Source organism: Podarcis bocagei (assembly GCF_964188305.1).
Source record: "Podarcis bocagei genome assembly, chromosome: 15".
Lineage (NCBI taxonomy): Eukaryota > Metazoa > Chordata > Lepidosauria > Squamata > Lacertidae > Podarcis > Podarcis bocagei.
In genome coordinates, this window is record NC_138141.1 from 45,587,191 (window position 1) to 45,612,493 (window position 25,303).

At 51.2% G+C, this 25,303-nt stretch overlaps 1 protein-coding gene across 5 annotated transcripts in view; it reads left to right on the forward strand.

Moving 5' to 3' along the window:
* FAM222B (family with sequence similarity 222 member B) overlaps positions 1-15,980 on the forward strand; it is a 29,731-nt gene extending 13,751 nt beyond the window's left edge. For 2 of the 5 annotated variants that reach the window (XM_081172131.1, XM_081172134.1), the window contains exons 2-3: positions 3,549-3,673; positions 5,841-7,463. In XM_081172131.1, coding sequence (XP_081028257.1) covers positions 3,592-3,673; positions 5,841-7,390 — 1,632 coding nt within the window. In that variant the 5' untranslated portion in view covers positions 3,549-3,591 and the 3' untranslated portion in view covers positions 7,391-7,463. Of the gene's footprint in view, positions 1-3,548; positions 3,674-5,840; positions 7,464-10,746; positions 10,787-15,548 lie in introns of those variants that run through there. The other 3 variants (XM_081172133.1, XM_081172132.1, XM_081172135.1) reach the window with 3 other exon arrangements.
* Positions 15,981-25,303: the final 9,323 nt, after the last annotated feature.

Consider the following 25,303-nt stretch of genomic DNA (forward strand, 5'->3'; position numbering starts at 1 on the left):
AGCAGCCAATTACTGCATAAATTGACTCCATTCCGCGGAGGTGATTTTTGCTGACTTACCGAATGGGCAGAGCGAATGCCAAGAGTTTATGCTGTAATACCTTCCCGCCCTCCTCTGACACTTCAATAGCTTTCGGCATGGATCAGCTGTAAGAACCAACCTGGGGGTGGGGCTGTTGGCATTGCAGTAAGAACATATGAGCATAAGAAGGTCCTCTGGATTAGGCTGGAAGGGGCCCACCTAGTCCAGCATCCTTTTGTCACAGTGGCCAACCGGGTGCCTGCAGGAAGCCCACCAACAGCACCTGAACTCAAGAGCAACTCTCCCCTCCTGTGGTGTCCGGCTACTGGTACTTAGAAACATGCCAGCCCGCTCCTCCATGAATTTGTCTAATCCTCTGCCTCCTGTGGAAGTACGTTTCATAGTTCAGCCGTGTGCTGTGTCTCAGCATTTCTTATTCCTTTCGTCCCCCAAGCTGGGCTCCAAATGGAAAGTATTCCAGAAACGAGCATGCAGTAATTTGGTCACTTGCATGCTGATCTCATCCGTTTGCAGAGTCTGGCAGGGGACGGCTTGCCAGAAACTGGAGTCAAACCCTGACTTCCTGTGCCAGGACAGTTTGCACCTTGATGGATCTGATGGGTAGCCAGCCAGTCACCTGCTTCATTTTCTAAAAAGGCCCCAGGTAACGATTGACTGCTCTCTCTTTCTACCTTGGGGATTGGGATTAGATTCCCCGCCTCCAAAGCCTTTCTCCTTGAGAGTGTCCCTTTAAGCATCAAGGGGTGGTGTGAACGTGTGTTAAGAGACAGGTCCAAGTCTTCAGAGCTGAGCTGATAAATTGCTTTTCATTAATGGGCAAGGAGGGCCCAGGAACTGAGGCTGGCTTTCCTGCAGAAGCTTTTATGTGTATATATCCATCTTGCAAATCGTGCAGGTGCCAGGAAAGGAGAGCAAGCCTCTTCTGCCACCTCCAGAGAAGCTAGCCTGTGGGCCCAGCAGGTTTGCATGGAAGCCAGTGTCTGAGGCTGAGTCCAGTGTGAGCCCTGGACAAAGTCATTGGCCTGTTGGCTCTCTTGTCCCTCCCAGGACAGCATGGTCTCTCTCAGGAGGAGTTTTGCTTTTGAACTTCCGTGGATTGCATTTCTGTGACTTTCAGACACTGAAGGGCAGAATTGGGCACTTGTTGTAGCATTCAGTTGCCATCTGGGGGCCAGACGGCTCGAAAGTCATCTTTTTCAATACAACATTTTGGCTCCTGAAATTCGTTCTGATTGTGGCATAAGATACCAATGATAGAATTTTACAGAATGTGTTGTTAGTGTGTGAAAACAGGCAAAACCCAAGGAATCTCCAGGCATGCACCTCCAGATGGCGGAGACGTCAGGCGGCAATCCTGGCGCCTGGCAAATTTCAAACTCTGGTGTAGACAGGTGAGCTATTAACTTTGCTGGACTGAACTTGCAAAGTTGTCGTTGCAGCTTTGCAGAGAAGCCATGGAGGGCTGAGAAGGGCTCCCACTGGCAGAGGGTAGGGGAGAGAGGTATCAGTGCTTGGCAGGGGAAGCCGGTCTATTTGGTCAAGTGGGGCTCTGCCCTTAGCCAGCCCTCCTGTTCCTGCCTTCTTGCAACCAGTCCCGGAGGTAGCCCTGCCTCTCAGCTTGCTCCTCCTTCAGCTCAGTGTTGGAGCCTTCTCGGGGAGAAGGAGAACTAGAATTACGTAGTTAAGAGCTTCAGAAGCACCCTCCATCTTGCAGAATCCATCTCTGAACAGCTGTGTCCTATCAAAGTACCAGCTGGCTTTACTTGAGGCTGGTGTGCAGTACTGCCAGAACAGACAACAACTGGGGGGCGGCCAGTGCTGTGTGGGTTCTGGGGCCAGCCACTGGGCTTACCTGTCCATGTGCTCATGGTATTGGGATGGTGGTGCAGGCCAGGCTTTCCCCTCTGCAGAGTGCTTTGAACCATTTATCTGGAAAGAGCAGGGTGGTGTTAATAATTAAAAAATTAAAAGCCACGACTCGGGTGGGAGGGGGTGAGCAGCTATTTTCTGGCCTGTTGGTTAGCAAAAAACGAGGTGTGTGGGCAGGGAAGGAGGCCAGAAGCTTCCCACAGCCCCAAGCCACCTGCACCCAGAGCATGAGAAGGTGCTAATGTAGCTTCCTGTTCTCCACGGAGAGTGGGTGAGAGGCAGGCAAGCACTCAAGGCTTTCTCCTTGACAGATCATACTGTTTTTAGCATTGACCTCCCCATCACCAGCACCTCTCAGACCCTTTCACGATATGGAGACATCCACATTGTGCATCATTTTAAAATCTTCCCTCACACCCAGGATGCTGGGCCTTTGGCTTGATTCAGCTGCCAGGCTGTCCTTAGAAGCAAGCAGCTCAGGAGGAAGGGTTTCTCGGCCCCGATCTCTCCCTGCTTGTCAGTTTATGCATTTGGGCAGTTTTCTAGGGAAGGGACTCGGGTAGCTTGAAGCTACCCAGCAGAACTTTAAATAGCTTCCCTCCTGATCGCCTCTGGTGAGTAAGAACTGCCTTTGGGCAAGTAGGAAGGGGTTTTTTTGCAAACTGGTCTGCGTCTGTCTTCCTTTGCTCCTTCTTTCCTGGCCATCAGAATGCCAAAAATGTCATTGACGCAGATGCAGGAAAATAGTTTGTTTTATGGATGAACTCCCCCCCCCCACTCCCCTTCAGATGTGAATTGATTTGCAAGGCTAAGCCAGGCAAGCACTGTGCCTTGGAAACATCATAAAGATCTAATGCTGCCACGTCAGGCAGACGCTGAAGGAGGAGATAGCATCTCATTCAACCTGACTGCTTTCAGGCACCCCCACCTGGTGGAAACATCAAATAGGTTTCAGGGTTTAGGTTCTGAGAATGGGGCGTGGGGGCTGCTGCGGCTTCCATCTTCAGTACCCCCGCTGCTATTCAATCTTGTCATCTCAAACACCTTTATTTTCCCCAAGTTTGAACTTGGATCTTTCATACGCTCTTTCCTTCAGTGTGCTGCATTTGTCTCTCCCTCCCAAAGCAGATGCATTGATCAATGTTGGGGTGTTGAAAGTAAGATTCTTCCCTCGTTCTGTAACGGGAGATTCCGGGAGAAATCTGCAGTGGACCATGAAAAAATAATGTGTGAAGAATCTTCTGCTTTTTGCATGCATCTTCACATCTGTAAAGACTCAGAAGTTGATACTAGATCAATAATCATCTAGAAACTGTGTGTGTGTCTGTGTGTCTGTGTGTCTGTGTTTGTAAGTAAGTAAGTAAGTAAGTGTAAATGTGGTCCTTTTCCTTCCAACCATCAGCAGTAGCTTCTGTTTGTTTTAAAAAGCAAATTAGATTTACTGTTCCATATATAAAAAGGCACCTATGTTCTTGATAATAAGCAAATACAAATTGACCAATGAATTTAAAGGCAGATAACATTTTTGAAGGGAATCTTTCCAAAGAATGAAAGCCTTTATAATAGCCTGGCGGGCGGCCCTTGTTCCCCAGGCTGGACTGGATTCTCACCTGCCTGCCTTCTCTCTCTCCTTGCAGTGTGCAGAGGACCGAGGGCCCCATGTGCTAGTGACCGCCTGCCATGCTGGCCTGTCTGCCGGGACCAGGCGACCTCTCCTTCCAGCTGCTTTCTTACCCGCAGATGAACGCTGGACTTCAGAAATGTGAGTAGCTGCCACCACCACAAATCTGGACAGTGCAGCCGTGAGCTGGGAGAACCCACAGGAGGGGAGAATAGCTGTTGCGCTCAGGTCCTGCTCAAGGAATTCCCATGGGGGCATCTAGGGGGTCACTGTGAGGACAGAAGGCTGCACCATGGACCCGTGGCCTAACTCAGCAGGCTTCTCTTAGAGTCTTCCATTCATTGTGGGTTGAACCCGGGTCCTTTCTCTGGGGTCCTTTCCAGCGCTCACCCAGATTGACAGCAGCCACTCTCCTTGCGGCCAACGCAGACAGAGAGAGGTGGCCTTTGGGACCCTTCTTAGCAAACTCCCTCCCTGAGTGACTCTCCCATCATTTCAGAAGCCAAGATGGGGGCAGCCGTGACCCTTGGTCATGCTGCCTGAGGCTGATGGGAGTTGGAGTCCCCACAGTATCTTGGGCAGGCAGGACATACTTTCCTCCACCTCTATTCTAAAGTTGTTTTTAAAAGGAAAAAAAAGCTGTTTTGGTGAAATCTAAAAAAGAAGCAGGGGGTAACGGAGGAAGTGCTTACTGTTCTCACAGCTATTATTTCCACCGTGCTTTGCAGCACCATTGATGTGCTATAACAGTTGCCTTTGTCTTGCTGACACTGTGAAATGTGCTTTATCTGGGTTTAGAACCCGCCCTGAAGCTGCAGTGCTTCGTGGCGGGTTGACAGCTTCCATACTCCCAAATCCTGTGCTGCAAGAAGGAAATAAGGCATTAGAGGCTCCTTTGAGCCCAAGCTACTCTTCCTCTTCTGGGTATGTGTGGACACAGAGGAGACTGCCCACCGCAGCTCTGTGTGCCTCCCTGTCCTCTCCTTTTCGATTGGCTCTGCCGGTAATTTTTGCCCTCTCTCCATGTCTGCTGTGGCTGGGGTGTTCAGTCACCCCCAGAGGGGTGAGAGGCTTGCCTGCCGATGGGGGAGGCTGCCCATTGCCTTCTGCCCTCCCATCTGGGAACGGAGTGTTTTTTGTTCTTTTTCACACACCCGTTGTCTGATTCCAAGCAATACCTATGCTTGAAATTCATTTTAATCAGCGGATAGTAACCTAAACTGAAGCTGCAGGGGGTGGAGTTAAGTCCTCATCCCAAATAAATAATAATAATAATAATTTTATTATTATTTGTACCCTGCTCATCTGACTGGGTTGAAGGAATGCTTCAGAGGAGGTTGCTTACATTGAGACAGGATGGTTGGTTGGATGGCTGCCTGTCAGGGTTTCTTCAGCTGTCTTCCTCCATTGCAGGGGGTTGCACTGGATGACCCTCTGGAGACCCTTCCCCACTCTACAATTCCATGATTCAGTGAAGCTGAGGAATGTCCCACCAAGAAGGGCTGGTGGGCTGCTTTCTTTTTGTTTTTGATGGACCAATCTGATTCAGATTGAATATCTTCCTTAAGAGTTACACGCCTCCTCATTTAGGGAAGGGCCAGGGAGGCAGTCATTGTGGGGCCCTCCAGGCATTTCTGGGCTCCCAACTCCGTGCCTGGCTGCAGGATACTGATGGGATTTGGGAGCCCAGCAACAGTATGGGTGAAGGCACCGCCTTGGCTGCTCCTGCCTTAGGACTCCTGATCTGTCCTGGCCCAGCAGAAGTAAGCTTTGTTCCATTTCTGTTGCCTCAAGCAAAGAAGAGAGCCTCCATGTTCAGGCGCAGTCTACCTTAGGGGGTGGTTGCCAGGTGCTGTGGGTAAACAATGGGACCGGGGTTGGGGGACGGAGAGCATTGCCATCTATGCCCTGCTGGTGAGCGTCCCAGAAGTGTCTCTCTGTCTATATCTGGACTAGATCAGGGACAGGGAACCTGCAAGGCCCTCTGGACTGCAACTCCCGGCAGCCTGAGGAAGACTGATAGCAGGGGACGATGGGAGTTGTAGTCCAGAGACATCTGGAGGGCGCAGGGTTCCCCACCCCTGGCCTAGACGGACCTTTCTGGGAGGGGCAGTTCTTTTTGTTCTTAAGAGACAGCACTGGCTGTTTGTTGAGTCAGTGTTGATGGCGTCTCTTTTCTTTCTCTCGTTTTCTTTCTCTCTCTCTCTGTCTCTCTGCCTTTCTCTTCTCCCTCTTCCTGCTTCTCTCCTTCCTCCTCATCCTCATCCTCCTCCTCTTTCCCACCCACCCCTCCCTTCCCCCCAACCAGGGGACACTCCACAGAAAATGAGAGCCGCACAGCAGCACCCTACTCCAGCAGAGTTGGACGCGTATGCTAAGAAGGTGGCCAGCCATCCTCTGACTATCAAAATTTTCCCCAACAGCGTCAAGGTCCCCCAGCGGAAACACATCCGCCGCACCGTGAACGGGCTGGACACTTCCGGGCAGCGCTACAGCCCCTACCCGCCGTCGCAGGCCTCCGTGAAGACGGGCCTCCTGGCCATCGTCCGGTCCCCGCCGGCCAAAGGGATCGTCAAGGACTTTGACGGGACCCGGACGCGCCTGCTGCCGGAAGCCATGATGAACCCCCCCTCTGCCCCCTACGCGGCACCCAGCACTTTAAGCCACCCGCAGGCGTTGGCCCGCCAGCAAGCTCTGCAGCACGCCCAGGGCTTGGCACAGCAGCAGCAGCAGCACCCTCAGGGGATCCCCACGGCCCTGCAGCAGCCGCAGCACCCGCAGAGCATGGCCCACCCGGCCCTGCAGCCTCCGCCCCACCACGCCAACCACTTGCTCCAGCAGCAGCCGCCGGCAGCAGCGGGCCTGCATGGGGGCCGGAAGATGGCCGACGCTGACGCCCCGCCGAATGTGACTGTCTCTACCTCAACCATCCCCCTCTCCATGGCTGCCACGCTGCAGCAGAACCAGCCCCCGGACCTGAGCAGCATCGTCCACCAGATCAACCAGTTCTGCCAGGCCCGCGCGGGCATCAGCGCTACCTCAGTTTGCGAGGGACAGATTGCCAACCCCAGCCCCATCAGCCGCAACCTCCTGATCAGCGCGAGCACCCGGGTGTCCGCCCACAACGTCCCCACGCCCCTGCCTTCCTGCGTGGTGGACCCCGGGGTCCCCCCCTCGGGCCCCGGGGCCATGGGTGTCCCGCCGCTGGGGGGCGTCGTCGGCCGGGGGCCCCCCGCCTACCAAAGCGAAATGAAGCAGGTGGCAGCCTGGAACCAGCACCAGCTTGCTCACCTGCAGCAGATGTGCGGCGAGGCCGTCGGCCCCTCGGGCCTGATGGGGAAGCCCCCCGGGCGGGAGCTGCCCGGGCAGGGCTTTGCCGGCAAGGCCCCCGGCTACGCCCTGGACCTCTGCATGGGCCAGCCTTTCAACGTGAAGCCCCCGCTGGAGAAGCCCACCCCCTCGCCGCCGGTCAACAGCTTGCCGGGCCCCGCCCCCTACACCAACGGGCACTACTTCCAGCCCCTGTGGAATAACATTCTGCCCACGCCCAACAGCGACAGCTCGGGCTCCCAGGACCTGGCGATGCCTTTCCACGGCGGAGGCGGGGGGCAGCCCCTGGGGGCCGGCCTGGAGTGCACCGGCGGACCTCACTACAGGGCCGGGGCCGGTGGCCCGCCTGCCCAGGGCGGCCTGATGCAGACGATGGAATACCTGAGCGGGGACTTCCAGCACTCCTGCCTCCGGGAGCAGCAGGGCGGCGGGGGGGTGCTGAGCAAAGCCCCCCGCCCCGCCATGAACCGAGCCCACGATCCCGCGGATAGTCGCAGCCTTCATATTCAGCACCCAGGGTATAGATAAGGCAGCCGTCACTTTTCACTGATCAGAGCGAAGATTAGGGTTAGTCTTAATTTGAATTAATAAGCAAAAGGTGTGTGGCTGTTTGTTTGGTTTTATTCCTTTTGGTTTATTGCTTATTTTTTTTTAAACGTGCAAACTTTGGTGATCCTGGTGACCAACTGCTGAAGGAGGTTTTTAAGCGGAGGTCTAGCCCCCTGCAGTGCAGGAATCGTAGCTTGAGAAGCCCTGGCAGGTGGCTACCCAACCTCTGCTTAGAAACCTCCAGCTAAGGAGAGCTCACCCTCTTCCCAGGTAGTCCATTCCACTGTCAAACAGGTCTTATCCTCAGGAAGCTATTCCTAATGTTCAGCCAGAATCTCCTTCTTGTCATCAGTTTGGGTCCTCCTCTCTGGAGCGGCAGAAAACAAGCTTGCCCCATCTATACATTCCCAGCTGAACTGTTTCTTGTAAGGCTTGGTTTCCAGGCCCTTTATCACCTTGGGACGCTCAACATGTTGATGCAGCCTAGACTAGCATTTGCTTTTTTTGCTGCTGCATCACACGGTTGACACATCTTAAGCTTGTCATCTACTGTGACCCCCCTAGGTCCTTTTCATAGCTTATACATACAGCCCTGCAGTGCCCATTTGTGGGGAAGGCTGTGAGCTGGCTATTTTTGGAAGGGGTTTGTGCTGTTGGGGCGCAGCCCTACAAGAAAACACCCACGCCCAGGGTCCTGTTCATTCCCCAGACAGGCTTGTCATGGTCGTCGTCATGAGTTTATTTGTATGTTGCTTTTCCATGACAGAGCCACACTCAGAGCGGCTCACGAGAACATGCAGAATAAAATACAGCGTTTCAAGATAATACATTTAATACAGTGGTACCTCTGGTTATGTACTTAATTCGTTCCAGAGGTCTGTTCTTAACCTGAAACTGTTCTTAACCTGAGGTACCACTTTAGCTAATGTGCCAGAGAGGGATAATATTTTCCCAGTTTTTTTTCGTCCTCTCACAGCCTTGCCTCCAAAGACAGAACTTGAGCATACAGTGATCACCATGAAGTTTGCAGTTTAAACGAAAATAATAATAATCACAATAATGATTAACAGCTGCATTTTTTTTAAAAAAAAAAATTCTTTCTCTGTACACTGGCTAAAGCGATTGCTGTACACTGTAAACTCGGACGTGTAATATTTCTGTGTGAATGTTACCTGGTAGCGTGGTGGGGTCTGAGTAGCACTCTGGGGGTCAGCCCACTGCCCCTTCCCCCCTCCCCCCTTTTCCCTTCCCACAGCCCCGTGGGGGCTGAAAACACATTGATGACAAATTAATGAAGCCTTAAGCTGTTGCTCCTCCGGTTCTCCCTAACGAGCATGGATTAAACTCTGAAAGCTATCGGACAAAAACTTCTTTTTTAAAAGAAAGAAGAAAACCACGACAAAATTTCCAAATGTTTAAAAGTGACGTCCTAGTTGGCTTAGAGGTTCTTAAGGATTTTTCAGAAGTTGGGGAAATTAGGGTCAGTTTTTAAATCTGTGTATCTCTTTTGATTTAGGTGTCTAGTTCTGGGCTGTAGGAAACCTCGGTAACCTTCTTGAGCTTAGCTGCCATCTCTCTCCGCCCCCCAACCTAGTGCAGGATCCTTTGGCTATTTTAAAAATCCCTCGATCAGGGTGTTAGAAGAATCGTGAGGTCCTTCCTTTTTTAAAGTGCTGTTGCGCTGTCTCCTTAGGACAAGATTCAGTGATCTAAAATACTTTTTTTTAATTTAGTGGATTAAATTATGCGCCGGCTTGCGTTGCCTTAACAGGATGCCTGATCTGTTACGCCAAATCCTAGCGCCACAGAAATCCTAATTTATTGTTCTTAGAATCTGACCCCTGCGGCCTTTTTGCTTGCTTTTTTTAATTTGCTGGGGAGAGGGAGGAAGAAGATGGGGTCCACACATTTTGGTGAAAAAATGGGTGGTCTCCAATCTCACTTCTGCCCCCCATCCTACTCCCAGCGAAGGGTTCTCCTGCAATCCGCCCCCCCCCCCAGCAACAGGGCCAAAGTGCTCTCCCTGCTTCCCTCCTCAGCCAGTCAACCGCTGCTGGGTGCTCTTTTGTTTCGTTTTTTAAGGTTCCTGTAAACTTCTGATACCTGGACACGTTTTTACTGAAAACCTTCCCTGTCCTCTGTCACCTCTCCAGGTACCAAGCTTAGACTGTTAAACTGCAGCTCCTTTTAACTCCTCCGCCTTCTGATCCCAGAGCAGTGCCAGAGCTAGCCTCCAGACTGACCCCCCCTGCACGGCAGAGCTAGTGCCCAGACCTCTTCCCCCCCCCCCCCGACTTATCACTGTTGTTGCCGTTGTTTTTGTGGAGAGGCACCTCCGTCTACCTTCATAGTTTTGTTTTTTCTGTTGTTTTTTTGAGCTCCTAAATCAGGGGTCCAGCACAGCTCACTTAACCACCATGGCCCCTTTTTCTCTGGTGATGGCCAGGGCCTACACTAGCTCAGTTTTGAGGTGCTCCCTTCCCCGCAAAGTACCCACATGTTCCCCCTGCCCCTTCCTTGCAGAATTTGGGCTGGAAGTGAAGGGCCTGCGACCTGCTTTGGTGCTGCCCAATTCCCTCCTCTTTTCCCCAGCACCACCACTACAAAAAAACTAGTTTTAAACAGACTTCCTTTAGCAAAGGGACGGGAGCATTTCCTCAGACACGTTGGCTGTTGACCACTCTGTTCTTGACCTGCGGCCATGTTTTTACAAGCTTGGTGCGGTGGGCATCATGCAGCGTGTTCACCTTGAAGAGGAGGAGGGACACGCTACTGTCCCTTTGCACCTCCTGCTTTTCCTTACAGCCCCCCCCCCATCCATCAGAAACGTGTGGGCCTCCTAGGAATGGGGGGAGAAGGATGTAGAGGCCTGTTGGAGCACTGTAGGAGCCCCCGTCCTATTTCATCGCAGTTCCAGTAACGCCAAGACAGCACCTCCCTCTTCTCTCCCCCCACCCCCCCTTCCCAGAATCAAGCTACAGGCCCACAATTTTGCTCAGAACGCAGAAAAGCCCTGCAGCTGCCACTTGGGAGAGATTCCCCCGTCTCTCTGCAGGGGAAGCATTTGGGGAGCCCTCAGAGCAAAAGCAGTGACCCTTGCAGGTTCCCATGGGGTGTCCACAGTGCCCCTCACCCCCCAGGAGCAGGGAAGATCTTCTGCATGGGGGGGGAGGAGGAAGGTTGATGGTCTTAAACTGCTGCTGTATTTTCCTTAAAAAACACTTCACTGATTATAATTACTGTTATTAATATAAGCTGCTGCTCATGTGCTACGGGTATCCAAACTAGAGTTTCTTCTCTCTTTCTCTCTTTATTTTATTTTTTTTGGTCTGCAGGAACAAAAAATAAAAAAGTGAAGCCAAAAAAACCCTTAAATCTCTGGTCACGCTTTCTCTGTCTCCCACAACCCTTTCTGAAGGGTGCCTGAGTGTGGTCTGTCCACCTTGCCCAAAGCCCGCCTGCGCTGTTGTGGGTGTTCTTGGAAAGTTGGGGGTGGGAAGTGTCTCTGTGCCATGAGGGGTTAAAGTTTAAAGGGACCCCTGACCATTAGGTCCAGTCGCGGACGACTCTGGGGTTGCGGCGCTTATCTCGCTTTATTGGCAGAGGGAGCCGGCGTACAGTTTCCGGGTCATGTGGCGAGCATGACTAAGCCGCTTCTGGCAAACCAGAACAGCGCATGGAAACACAGTTTAACTTCCCACCGGAGCGGTACCTATTTACCGTATTTTGCGCCCCATAGGACGCTCCGGCCCATAGGATGCACCTAGTTTTTTGGGGGGGGAATAAAGAAAAAAAAATTATTTCCCCCCAGGTGCAGGGCTGGAAGAACCAGGTCGGGGAACAGCGGGAAGGCGCGCTCTGCCTCGCCACTGTCCCCCGAGCTTGTGGGGCTGGCGATGGGGAGAAGTGCGCTGATTCCGGGGGTGCAGGCAGCTCTGCGCAGCCACCGGGAGCTGGGCGGGACTTTGCGCCCCGCTCCCGATGGCCACGCAGAGCTGCGCTGAACCCAGGACTGCAGGCAGCTCTACGCAACCCTCGGAGCCGGTCTCCCGAGGGTTGCGCAGAGCTTCCTGAAGCCTGGAGAGCAAGAGGGGTCGGTGCGCACCGACCCCTCTTGCTCTCCAGGCTTCAGCGAAAGCCTGCATTCACCCCATAGGACGCGCACACACTTCCCCTTCATTTTTGGAGGGGAAAAGGTGCGTCCTATAGGGCGAAAAATACGGTATCTACTTGCACTTTGAGGTGCTTTCGAACTGCTAGGTGGGCAGGAGCAGGGACCAAGCAACCGTCGCGGGGATTCAAACAGCCGACCTTCTGATCGGCAAGTCCTAGGCTCTGTGGTTTAACCCACAGCGCCACCCGTATCCCACCCATGAGGGGTTAGGGACCCCTTTTCAGCCTGAGAGGCCCCATTCCCACAAGCGCAAACAGGGAGCCCACCTGTCCTCAGGGGAAGTTATGGAAGTGACTTTGCCTTTTGGGGTCCAATCACTCCAAAGCTGGAGCGGTTTTCCATGACCCGTGCTAACGCCAGCACCTCTCCCCACCCTGGCAAGTGAAAGACATGGTCACCATTCAGCAGCACAGACCAGCTTGGCAGAAGCATGCAAGGAACAGGGGGGAGGCCAGTGCGGCAAGAGTCCCAAGGGTGGCATAGAGAGAGCCCTGATCCTGACACCCCCGCACCCGTGTTGCACAGAGTATGAAAAGAGGATCGGACACATCCATGGAGGAGAGCTATTGAAGACTACCAGCCATAATGGCTGTGCTCTTGCCTCCACAGCTGGGAGGCAGTGATGCTTCTGAATTCCAGTTACAGATAGGTAGCCGTGTTAGTCTGCCATAGTCAAAATAAAAAAATTCCTTCCAGTAGCACCTTAAAGACCAACTAAGTTAGTTCTTGGTATGAGCTTTCGTGTGCATGCACACTTCTTCAGATACCCTGAAGAAGTGTGCATGCACACGAAAGCTCATACCAAGAACTAACTTAGTTGGTCTTTAAGGTGCTACTGGAAGGATTTTTTTTATTCTGAATTCCAGTTGCTGGAAGCCGCCGGAGGGGAGAGTTGCTCTTGTGTCAAATTCTGCTTGCTGGTTTCCCAGCAGAGGCATCTGGCTGGCCACCTTCAGAACAGTTGGCTGGACTGGATAGTCCATCTTGGCACCTATTCCCACAATGGCAATTTGTTTGGAATAATTGGATTTTATATTATTGTAACCCGCCCTGGGATCTGCTGGTAAAAGGTCAGCTAACTGAGTGATAGCAGCTCAGCTGTGCCTACACTGACTGGCAGCAGCAGCTCTCTGGGGTCTCAGGCAGGGATGTCTCCCAGTCTCTCCTGGAAAGGATGCCGCTGGGAACTGAACCTGGGAACTTCCAGCCATAGTGGCTGCTGGGCGTTTAAAAATTCATGCATACCACTTGATTTCAAGAAAATGCCCGACAACATTTGGAGCGCCATGCATTTCCCCTGTCTCTGCCTGAGCTGTGGCATGTGCTAGACCAGGACACTGTCAGGACAGACCGCACAGTGTTTCTTGAGGGGAGGGAGGAAGCTGAGAGCTGCGTTGGGTTAGTAGGAGCAAATTGGCAGGGGTCAATGATGAGGGGAGCCTTTTGACTTTCTCTCCATCCAAAATCTTCCCCTACCCACGGCATCAATCATTCAATTGCATTTCTATCCTGGCTTTTTCCTCCAAGGAGGCATGCTTGCTGCTCCCCTTATTCTAATCCCCACAACAGCCCTGTGAGGTAGGTTAGGCTGAGAGGCCGTGACCAGTGCGTCTCACGGCGGAGGGGGGATTTGAACCCTGGCCCTAGTCAAACAGTCTAACCACCACACCACACTGCCTCTCAGCTGCCGCCCAGGAGCTGCAGGTTTCCTGGTTCTTACTGCAGGAATCCTCGGCTTCCGTGGCCTCTCTATCAGAGTGTGAGCTTTGCACACAGCGGGATGTGGGCCACCGTGCTCAAGTGCATGGCTGTTGCTCACTGCAGCTCTCAAGCTCGTACGCTAGAGGGCAGGCTCACCTCGCACTGCGCTGCTTCTGCACTCTCCAGAGGCTGCCTCCAGCCTTGGGAAGCAAGCACCGCTCCATTCCTTGCTCACCTACCAAATGCCTTGTGACGTGGCCTCCTTTCAACCGCAAGCCAAGCCTTGCACTCAGCTCTCAAGCTTCTTGGCCTTCTGGGAAGTAAGCAAGCTGCCAGCTCTGCTCCGCTTTCCCCAAGGGCCTGGCTCCTGCGCTTGTACAAGTTTTTGAGCGCAGAGGCCCCTTTTGAGAACTCTCGCCAGGGGGTTGGACTAGATGGCCCTTTGGGTTCCCTTTCCAGCTCTACAGTTAGGCACATGGCCAGGGACAAGGAGTTTACGCCAGACAGACAACTGCTTTTGGAGGCCCCTGAAGGAACATGGCAGTGTGAGCCGGTGCCACCCCAGGGGGGCTGCTGGAAGGGGTTCAAGGGCTAACGTGGGCTGTTTTTTAAATGGTTAAGGATCCACTTGCCACCTAATACGATTCCAAGCTAGGATTAGTCAAGAGCTGAGCTGGCCAGGCTCTTTGCTTATAGCTGTAGAGGTCAGTGGGTGGTTAGAGGCCTGGTGGTCCCATTCTGCCCATCTCTGCTGGCTTGGAGACTTGCTTGGCACAAGCCTAAAAACCTGCTTGGTTGACGAGAGTCCTAGGTTCCCAGACATTTTTTGAGCGGCTGCCTCCTTGGTTCCCAGTTCCCCCTATCCTGTAAAAAGCATCATTCAGAACAGTGCTTTGCCCCGATAACACAATACAACTCAAAACAGCAGCAATTAATTGCACATTTGTTCAAACCCCAGTTAAAACGATTTAGTTTAATGATTTGAACAAAATGGGTGAACTTTATCCCGGGACAGCAGCTTTTCCAAGTCTGATAGTCATGTATCCCTTCAACACCCCCTTGCCTCTTAGTGCCTCCCGGAAAATTCCAATACCCCACAGGGGTCAGTACTTTGGAAACCGCTCATCTAGAGGAAAGCCTTTTGCAGCCTCTCCCAGGAAACCAAAGCTATTCTCCCTCTTCCACCACTTCAAATCCTAGTCCTCATTGCTCCGAATTGAGGGGGACATAGAAAACTGCTTTATACAGGCTCTGGCTGAGGTCTTGGTTCGCATTGTGAGACTCAGGCTGTATTGCATACTGGGCCATTAGCTGATGCTTCTCTTCCACCCATGGGCAGGTGATAGTATTTGGAAGATCTTCTGGACTGAGCAATAACCCACCCCAACTGTAGCTTGCCCCATCCCTGCCCATTTTACTGGTCTTAGCCACCTACTGCCTCTAAAAACAGATAATCTCCTGGCCAGCAGCTTCTACTAGCCATAGTGGCTTGGCTCTGCCTCCGCAGTCAGTCTGCAACACTTTTGAGCAGCAGCAGTAGCAGCTGGAAACCTCAGGAGGGGGCACCTGCTTGCGGGTTTCCCTGGCTGGCCACTGTAAGAACAGGATGCTGGACAAGATGGGCCTGATCCAGCAGCCAGGCTCTTCTTGCCTTCTGGTAACCAGGGCAGGTGACTCCACAGTTGCTCCCCTCCCCTCCAGGTCTGCCAAAACCGGGCTGCACTTCAAAGGCCTCTTTGGAGAAGAATATTGGCACCCAAATTCACACCTGGAGAGAAGGCTGCCAGGGATTTGATTGTCTTTCTCTAGAGCCGCTCCCACCTTCGCTGGCTCTGGTTTCAGCGAAGGAATAAAGCTGGAGGAACATTAAGGAGCAGCAAGACTTGCAGCCCCCAGCCAGCCTGGAGGTTCTGGCCACCTCCCCTCCAAAAGGATATTGCAGAGTTGGAAAAGATTCGGAAAACAGCTCCCTTGGGAAGAAAGGTCCCAGAGTTTAGGGCTTTTTAGTTCAGAGAAAAAGCGAAGGAGAGGAGACAGAATAGAAGTTCACAAAATCACACACAGCCTTGGGAAAGGGGATAGAGAAGAGTTTTCTCCCTCTGTTGTAACACTAGAACTTGACGCTGAATGTTGGAAAATTCAGAGTGGAATCAAATAAAGGCAGGGCTTTTTCCCCAGCCAGAACTCAGTTCCAGTAGCTCTCCGGTGGGTGCTTAAGAGAACGAGGGAGGCGTTTGTGGCGACTTCCGGCACCTCTTCTAGAAAAACAGCAGTGAATAAAGGACTTCATTACAAAGTTAAACTATGGAACTCCCTGCTGCAGGAGGCAGTGGTGATCAACTTGGATGGCTGTAAAAGTCATCCATGGAGAAGGAGAGGGCTATTGATGGCCACTAGCCAGGGTGGTCTGCCTCCACCATTAGAGGCAGTGATGCTTCTGAATCCCAGAGGCTGGAAACCACAGGAGGAGAGAGTTGCTCTTGCACCCGGATCCCTTTGTGGGTTTCCCTTGGGGGCATCTGGCTGGCCCCTGTGAGAAGAGGATGCTAGGTTAGATGGGCCATGGGCCTGATCCTGCACGGGCTCTTCCTGTGTCCTTATGGGGACATTGGTGGAGAGAATAATTGGGTGCGCTCTTCCCACCTCGGATCAAATCTACGCTTCCAGGTGCCATAAGAAAGCTGCAGAGATAGCGCAGGATAGTGCGCACCCCGGAAATGATCTCTTTCAGCTTCTGCCTTCTGGAGCCATTGTAGTGTAGTGGTTAAGAGCGGTAGTCACGTAATCTGGGTAACCGGGTTCGCGTCTCCGCTCCTCCACATGCAGCTGCTGGGTGACCTTGGGCCAGTCACACTTCTTTGAAGTCTCTCAGCCCCACTCACCTCACAGAGTGTTTGTTGTGGGGGAGGAAGGGAAAGGAGATTGTTAGCCGCTTTGAGACTCCTTTGGGTAGTGATAAAGCGGGATATCAAATCCAAACTCTTCTTCTTCTTCTTCTTCTTCTTCTGGAAGAAGGTCCAGGGTTATAAGGGCCAGGACTAGCCGCCTGAGAAACAGTTTCTATCCAAATGCAATTTTGGTTTTAAATACTGTCCCTATGGGAGTATATTGTATTTAAAAATGGGGTATCAGTTTTTAGGGCCTTAACCAGGCTGGGATAACAGGCTTGTTGGTTTTTGAGTGTCTGATGCAGATTTTTTCAATTTTGTTGTTCTGTATGGGACAAGGATGGGACGCAGGTGGCGCTGTGGGTTAAACCACAGCGCCTAGGACTTGCCGATCAGAAGGTCGGCAGTTCGAATCCCTGTGACGGGGTGAGCTCCTGTTGCTCGGTCCCTGCTCCTGCCAACCTAGCAGTTCGAAAGCACGTCAAAGTGCAAGTAGATAAATAGGGACCGCTCCATCGGGAAGGTCAACGGCGTTTCCGTGCGCTGCTCTGGATCGCCAGAAGCAGCTTAGCCATGCTGGCCACATGACCCGGAAGCTGTACGCCGACTCCCTCGGCCAATAAAGCGAGATGAGCACCGCAACCCCAGAGTCGGCCACGACTGGACCTAACGGTCAGGGGTCCCTTTACCTTATGGGACAATGACAATGAAGATTATTGTATCATGTGTGCACTGGGGGGTGGGATTCAAAGCTAGGGATCAGTTGAGGCAGCTCCCCCTCCTGCACATCTGGGAGGGAGGTAGAGCCCAGCAGGGCAGGTTGCTTAAGGTAAGCTTGGCAGGGGGTTGGGGGGCAGTGCTAGGCATATAAAGATGATTTAGTAGTGGCTGCCAGGAACCCCTCCTTGCCATCCCACTGCCGGAGGGTTGCTGTCATCATTCATTATTGCTTAAATTAGATTCTTTGCTCCATTTGGCTGCAACCTCCAACCCCCTGCGGCTCTGCAACCCTATAATCTTGGGGTGAGGACAAATGGGATCATCAGCACTGTCTCTTCCCCTCCTCCAAACACACACAAACATTATCTGGGTCTGGCATTTCCTAACCCCAGGAAGGGAGACTTTAGATTTGCAGGATCTCCTTAGGGTGGTTGTGGGGTTTTGTTTTGTTTTGTTTTTACCAGAATCCCAAAGGTCTGCTAACCAGAGCCCGTGTTAATTACAATTAAAGAATTGTGAGCCCAGGAAGCTGCTGCTGTTGTTGTTTGGTAAAGTGGTAAAGAATAGCTGAAAATTCAAGGGTGGGAAGCGAAACTGTGAAACAGGCACACAGAATGAGTCCAGTTGCACACACGGGAGTTTAAATAACAAAGTCCAAGTAAAGAATATTACGTGATTTATCAAATAAAGATCCAGGTTTAGGATAAGGGTTGCCTTTAACATGATGATTCCACCCCATGTCATAAAGGAACGCCAAATCATATGGAAAGTGCCTGGGGGTTCTCAACCCTGTCAAAATCTCAGATTATTATTTCCTCCATTATAGCTCTGTTCCAGAGTGAGGGCTGTCAAGTGTTCAGTGTTAAGATTTTGGGCTGTTTTCTATCAAGTTCAGGAAGTTGCTTTGAGCTCCAGAACTGAAGCGACTCCTCCGTCTTTCTGTACTACCACTTCTTTGTTAGTTAGTTAGTTATGACATTTGTAACCCCCCTTTCCTCCCAAGTTTCTCAAGGAGGAGTACATAATTCTCCTCCTCCCCATTTTATCCTCACAACAACCCTATGAGGTAGGTGCGGATGAGAGAGAGCGGTTGTGACTCAAAGTCACATACAGGGAGTTTCATGGCTGAGTGGGAATCGAACCCTGGTCTCCCAGCTCCAATGCTAACCCAGGGGTTAGCAAACTTTTTCAGCAGGGGGCTGGTCCACTGTCCCTCAGACTTTGCGGGGAGCCAGACTATATTTTGGGGGGCGGCGGGAATGAATGAATTCTTATGCCCCACAAATAACCCAGAGATGCATTTTAAATAAAAGCACACATTCTACTCATGTAAAAACACCCTGGACCATCCGCGGGCCAGATTCAGAAGGCGATTGGGCCGGATCTGGGCCCCAGGCCTTAGTTTGCCTACCCCTGCTCTAACCACTCTGCCACACTGACCCCCCAACACACTAACACCTCCCCAACTGTCTTCATGTAAACAAAGTAATTGGGGGGGGGGGGGAATCAGTGGTGCCATTGCTGGAAAAATGGAAGTTAGGCATCCATGTCTATAAATTCATGTATATAAATTCCATTAGCAACAACAACACTTCAAATTCCTCCAGAGAGCTACCAGGAGAGCCCAATCTACCTTCTGCACCCCACCTCACCTGTCCTAAAAGGAAAAAAACACAAGCTACTGTCTTATCTTGATTCGGTTTGTCAGTGGCAAGAGACCAAGGTCCAAAAATCCCTATTCAGACATGAAGGCCATTCTCTCTCTTCCTCTGTTGCCTGCCTCACAGGACAGGCCTGGAGAAAGCAGGCAGAGAAAAGCTTTTCTCCCTCTCTAATGGAAACTGAATGGTGGAGGGTTGAGGACAAAGGAACTATGGAACTCCCTGCCACAGGAGGCAGTGATGGCCACTGAAATAAAAAATTTAAGGTTTTATATCTATATAATAAATGTTCATAAATGCGCCAACCAAGCACGTAGATCGATATATAAACCACATGTCTGAAACCCCACAGAAAGTCCTGAAACCATTTTGTCCCTCCCAAATTGACCTCAGACATTTCTCTGCAAGGTCAAAGGAAAATGGAAAAGCCTCCAAACCTCATTGTCTTTTCCTCCACAAATCCTGTCTTAAGGGCATGTCTGTCTGTGTTTGAATAGGATGAGCCTGTGACCTGGCTCAGCAACTAAGTATTTATCATTACAAAAGACTGGCCAGGCTCCCCAGGGTATCCAATCAAGTGACCATTAATAGGTAACCTGCCAGACAGGAGATAAACAATGACAGGAGGTAAACAACACACTCAGATTTCTGTTGTAGACCACCCTTTCTGTGATGTGTCTGGGGGGTGGTCTTGAGGTACACGCCTTTCTGTGATGTATGCATGATGTATGGAGGGGTGGTCTTGAGCTTCAGGGCGGGCAATTTAAAATGTCTATATAAGGGCGGACTGGGTCCTCCTCCTCCTCCTGCGGGTGAGGGGAACACCCTGTTGCAACAGATCAATAAAGATCAAGCTTACTAGCTGCTTTGCTTCTCAATATTCTCTGGTTGGCCTCTGTTATTTTCTCCTACCAATAGGGAACCTACGTAAGGACTCTATATGGGCTCTTGGATACCCCTAAGGGGAAAAGGGCAGATTTCTGATTCCCAGTTGCTGGAAGCCCAAAGGAGGAGATCCTGCTTGTGGGCTTCCCCTGGGCCATTGGCCGGATCCAGCAGGGAGGTTTTTAAGCAGAGGTTGGGTGGCCACCTGACATGTATGACCTGGCTCAGATTCAAAGGCCTGGAAACGATGCCTTATGAGGAACGGCTAAGGGAGCTGGGCATGTTTAGCCTGGAGAAGAGGAGGTTAAGGGGTGATATGATAGCCATGTTCAAATATATAAAAGGATGTCACATAGAGGAGGGAGAAAGGTTGTTTTCTGCTGCTCCAGAGAAGCGGACACGGAGCAATGGATCCAAACTACAAGAAAGAAGATTCCACCTAAACATTAGGAAGAACTTCCTGACAGTAAGAGCTGTTCGACAGTGGAATTTGCTGCCAAGGAGTGTGGTGGAGTCTCCTACTTTGGAGGTCTTTAAGCAGAGGCTTGACAACCATATGTCAGGAGTGCTCTGATGGTGTTTCCTGCTTGGCAGGGGGGTTGGACTCGATGGCCCTTGTGGTCTCTTCCAACTCCATGATTCTATGATTCTAGGTGGTTGGACTAGATGACCCTCAGGACTCCCTCCCAACTCTACGATCCTAGAACGCTGGCATTCTTATGGATTATGTTAGACACATTTGTGCAGGATGAGGCTATCAGTGGCTACCGCATTCTCCCTCCAGTTCCAGAGGCAGTCTACTTGGGAGCACCGGTTGCTAGGAATTGCAAGAGGGGAGATTTCCTGCTCCTGTGGTCAGCTCCTGCTTGCAGCCTTCGCAGAGGATTCTGGCCAGTCCCTGTGAGGACAGGATGCTGGACTAATAATAATAATAATAATAAATTTTATTTATACCCCGCCAGAGCCGGGCTCAGGGCGGCTAACACCAATAAAATCAAAGTAAAAACATAATAAGGGGGAAAGGGGGGGGCAATTTAAACTACAGTGGTACCTCGGGTTAAGTACTTAATTCGTTCCGGAGGTCTGTTCTTAACCTGAAACTGTTCTTAACCTGAAGCACCACTTTAGCTAATGAGGCCTCCTGCTGCTGCCGTGCCGCCGGAGCACGATTTCTGTTCTCATCCTGAAGCAAAGTTCTTAACCTGAAGTACTATTTCTGGGTTAGCAGAGTCTGTAACCTGAAGCGTATGTAACCTGAAGCGTATGTAACCCGAGGTACCACTGTACAGGTTAAAATGCAATTTAAAATGCAGCCTCATTTTAAAATACAGTAGCCGATAAATCAAGATGGGCCCCTTTTGGCCTGATCCAGCAACCAGGCTCTTCTTATGTTTTTATGGAAACTCCAGGTCCAGAGGCAGTCTACCTCGATTCCTAGGAATGTACGGCCACTGTGAGAACAGGATGCTGGACTAGATGGGGCAGTGGCCTGATGCAGAGAGGCTGAGCTTGCGTTCTTAGGTGAAATGGAGAGAGAATTGTGGATGCCGCCTTGAGCCTGGAGGAAAGCTGGGATAGAAACGGGGTAACAACTGATAAAGGACTTGCCAGGCTAGCAACAACCTTGGGCCGCTTTCGGCAAGGGCTTCAAACCCCCCCCCCCTGGAAGCTGGACTGCAGCAAGAGCCCCAGGCTGTGCCCCAAGGATGCCCCCCACGGCCTGGCCCATGTTGCCTAGTTAGCAGCTTTAAAAATAGCCTCGTGATTGGATGATGCTAATCGGGCTTTAGGGCACCAAGGGGCACATCGCCCCAGGCAGCAGCCTCTGCGTGGCACAGCTAAGTCTCTCTGCTCAGAGGAGAAACACCACCAGCTGCCTTAGCAAGAGGGCATTCAATTAAAACAACAATTTTAAAGTCATATTCATATTCTGAATTAAGGTTTATCTATTGCTAGTCTATCAATCCAACTCAAAGCATTAGTCAAGATTTTGCACTCTCTTTTTGGCTTTGGTTCATTTTTTATAGCATCGTGATTTATTATTATTTTTCCCCTGCAGTTTGATTAATTTGCCACATTCTTCTATGGCTTGGCATGTTCTGTTGGCTTCACACCAGCTCAGTTACTGCATATGTTACTGCAACAGAAATTCCAGTCTTGGCCTTTTTACAGCTCCTGTTTTGGATATGTGATGTTTGTTGCTCTTTTCGTTACAAATGTAATTTAAAAAATATTATTATTATTATTATTATTATTATTATTATTATTATTATTAATTACTATTAAATTCAGAGAGCTGAGAAACAGCAGGATGAACCACTCTGCAAAGTACTTTAGAAGTTGTAGACTGATTGGGGGTGGCTTTTAAAATTAAGCCTTCTGGGACAGTGGCCGGAGTGCTGGACTAGGACCTGGGAGACCCGGGTTCAAATAAATCCACACCGTGCTGGGTGACCTTGGGCCAGTCAGTGCCTCTCTCAGCCTAACCTACCTTGCAGGGCTGTTGTGGGAATAAAATTGGGGAGGAGGGAGGTGAACCTGCTGCTCAACCCCCCCTGTTAGATGATGAGACCACCGAGAGGCTTCCATCCCTCAAGTATTCAGGCCATAAAAGGATCTTGAAAAGGACCAGCCCTTTGGACGTAATCTGGATCTGGGTGGGGAAGGATCAGCTCAGATCTGATCTGAACCTGTTACAGACAGAACAGGTTACTGGTAATCAGCCTAAAGGCAGGACCCCTCTAATGCAATTGGGAGATTAGCAGGGCAGACGTGGGACCAGGGTGCTCAGACAGATTTGGGGGAAGAGGGTGTCTCTGCAAAACAGGAAGGGGGGCAGAGGCAAAGCGAGAGAGGGGCTCTTGGTAAGGGAAGTTTGCCCTCTTCTACGAAACCCTTGCGCCTTGCTGGCCTCCTTGGGCTTTGGGCAGGGGCTGAGGGTGGCTATTTGCTTCCCAAGCAGAGGCTGGCATCCCTAATGCCAAATCTTTGCCCTTCTCCATCCCACCCCCCTCCCCGGAAAATGCTGGAATTGTTATGACTTACGCTGGTGAGACAGGCCTCATCCAATTCTCCCTCCTTCCTCACACCAGGCAGTCATTTCCTTCCCGTCCTCACCTCCATCTGCTGTGAATTAGCACCCAGCTCTCAGCAAAGTGCACCTTAATTACAGATCCGGCTAATTAGCTGCTGGGATTTCAAACCCTGCACAGCTGCTGCTGGCTGTGAATTTGGGGAAATGAAGGAGGAGGGGGGACTACACTGAATTCCAGCTGGTGACGCTGGAGAATTTCGGGGTGGAGAAAGGAGGAAATAATTTTCTGACCCCTTCCAACACTCTTCCAAGCCGCTGGTTGTGAATCTGGATTTTTTCCCTTAAAGTTAAAAAAAAAAGGGGGAGTTTGCTGGCACAGACAATTTGCTAATCACTTTTGCGTGATATAATTGGGGGTGGGTGCAGAGTGGAATTGAAAGCAACCGCATTCTCTGTACATTAATGCACCAATTTCTTGACAATTACAGGGGGGAGAGCTGTATCGACTACTTCTACAGAAGCCGCATCACTGGGGGGAAATTATCACTTTTGCACTACAGAAAGAGGGGGAAAGGCCTTTTCTAGTTTGCCTTTCAAGAACGGAGATTTTATCCCCCGCCTCCCTGCCCCCATTTGAATGCTTGTCAGAGGCTCCAAAGAACCATTCCCCCCCCCTTTCTTCCCATACTGGGGGGCGGGGGAGGGAGGGGTCCTGAGCCTCCGGGCAGGATTGACTTACCAGCCATCTCCTTGTCTAAGCCCCTGTTGTCTGGGGCTGTATGTGGGTCACAGATTAAGGCAGAGCCTTTTGCCCCAGTTCCTAAGAGTAGGGATGGCAGGAAGCAGAGACACCCTTCTTTTCCAGAACAGGATCCCCATCTGCCTCTTAACCCACTGGCTGGGTCAGGGAGAACAGCACTCTGGGTTGCGACAGGACCACTCTGCACATCGGCAACAGCGGGTCTCTGAATGCCTTCTTGGGCAAGAAGGTGGGTCCCGCTCTGACCGTTCCTATAAACACCACGCGACAAATTATAGAGACGCAGGAAGATGCTTCAGGCAGAGTCAGACCACTGGAGCCACCGAGCATTGAGTGTGGTCTACAGTCCTGGACTGAGACCAGGGTTTGAATCCCCACTTGGGAAGAAGGCTGGGATTTATATTCAAAATAGCTGTAATCATTTAGTGTCTGTCACAGAGGGCAAGAGAACTATCAAGGGAGATCTTAACCCCTGAGAGGGTCTGTAGGCAAGGAGGCACTGGGGGCCTGAGTCGTTTAGGGCTTTAAACACTAATGGGAGTATCTTGGATCGGGCCCAGAAACCAGCTGACCGCTAGTTGATTTCGCACCCTTGAGGATTTACGATTGTGCCAGGAGACAGACAGGAGATTGCACGTCCTTTGAATGGACTGTTCCGGATGCATCCTGCGACAAGATGCAACCTGTGCCGTAGTATAATTCTGCAAGGAAAAGAAGATTCACCACTAAGCACCTGGGTGGGGCTGCTTCGTTCCGTTTCCTCATTCAGTAAACTTTGTATCAGCAGTGGCCTAGGATTTTCTTGGAGAGATTTGAATTCCCCCCAGACACAACCTGTTGCAAACACACCTTCTGTCTTTGCTGCTCTAACAGGCTCCCACGTCACTCCTTTGGCTTCAGAAAATAGAATAATAGAACTGTAAACTTGGAAGGGACATCCAAGGCTCATCTAGTCTCACCCATTGCAAGGCAGGATTTCAAAGCTTGTCTGAAACAACCTTCCTGCATTGGTTTTACAGATCACCTGATTTTAGGAATCTAGGATGCTGATTTATCCAGACCTTTGGTCCTTCTGGCCTAGTATTGCCTGCTCTGACCGGCAGCTGCTCCCTGGGGTCTTGGGCAGAGAAGGGTCTTCTTTAGCACCTGAGACCTGATCCATTTCAACAGAACGTGAAACCTGCCTCCAGAGCTCATGTTTTTAAAAAAATTGTTAACCTTTCGTGGGGCGAAGGATCAAAATGGCAAGGAACTGGAATGCAAGGGAATAAGTACGCCGACCACAGGAATACCACCTTTACACTACACAAAAATCAAAAACTGTTCCACCCAGGTCTGCCTGGCAGGTGACTCAGAGGTGAAGCATCTGGCAAATGCGGAAGAGGAACTTGAAGGCGGTGGCTGGATACACCCCGGGAGGGCAGAACCCACAGGCCAGGCCAGAGTCCAAAGAAAGGACCGTGTTCCTGCCTATAAACAGGAGATTACGCACACAAGGAGAGGGTAAAGGCTGGGGCACACAGGCGATCCGTCATAGATGGCCAAAGGCTACCTGCTGGCACAGTGAAGCTTTTCTTTCCTTCCTTGCTCTCTGCAAGAAATTTCTAACCCTGCATGACAGCACCCAGGCGCCTCTAAGCATGCTGTGCATTCCCCATTCACCTAACTCCAAGAATGTTGGGAACTGTAGTTTACAGGTGTGGGGAACTGTAGCTCAGAGAGGGGTAAGCCAAAGTGCCCAGGATTCCAGGCTACTTCGCAACAGATCTTCAGGGTCTCAAGTGGAGAGGGACCCGGTACCAGATCCCTTTTAAAAACAAGAGATTGAACCTGGCAGCTTCTGCATGATGCGCAGTAGCTGCTCTGAGCTACGGCCTTTGTGGGCCCCCACTCTGGGGAGAGGAGGCCCAGACTCGCATCCTGCACCAATATGTTGCTGTGCAAAGCATGCCAGACACATAATCCTTTTAACCAGTATTATTATCCCCATAGTATAGACAGGAAGGTCGAGGCAGGAAGGACAGGCAGGTTGTCTATGGTTCCTAAAAGGGGCAGATCTAGGTTTGCAG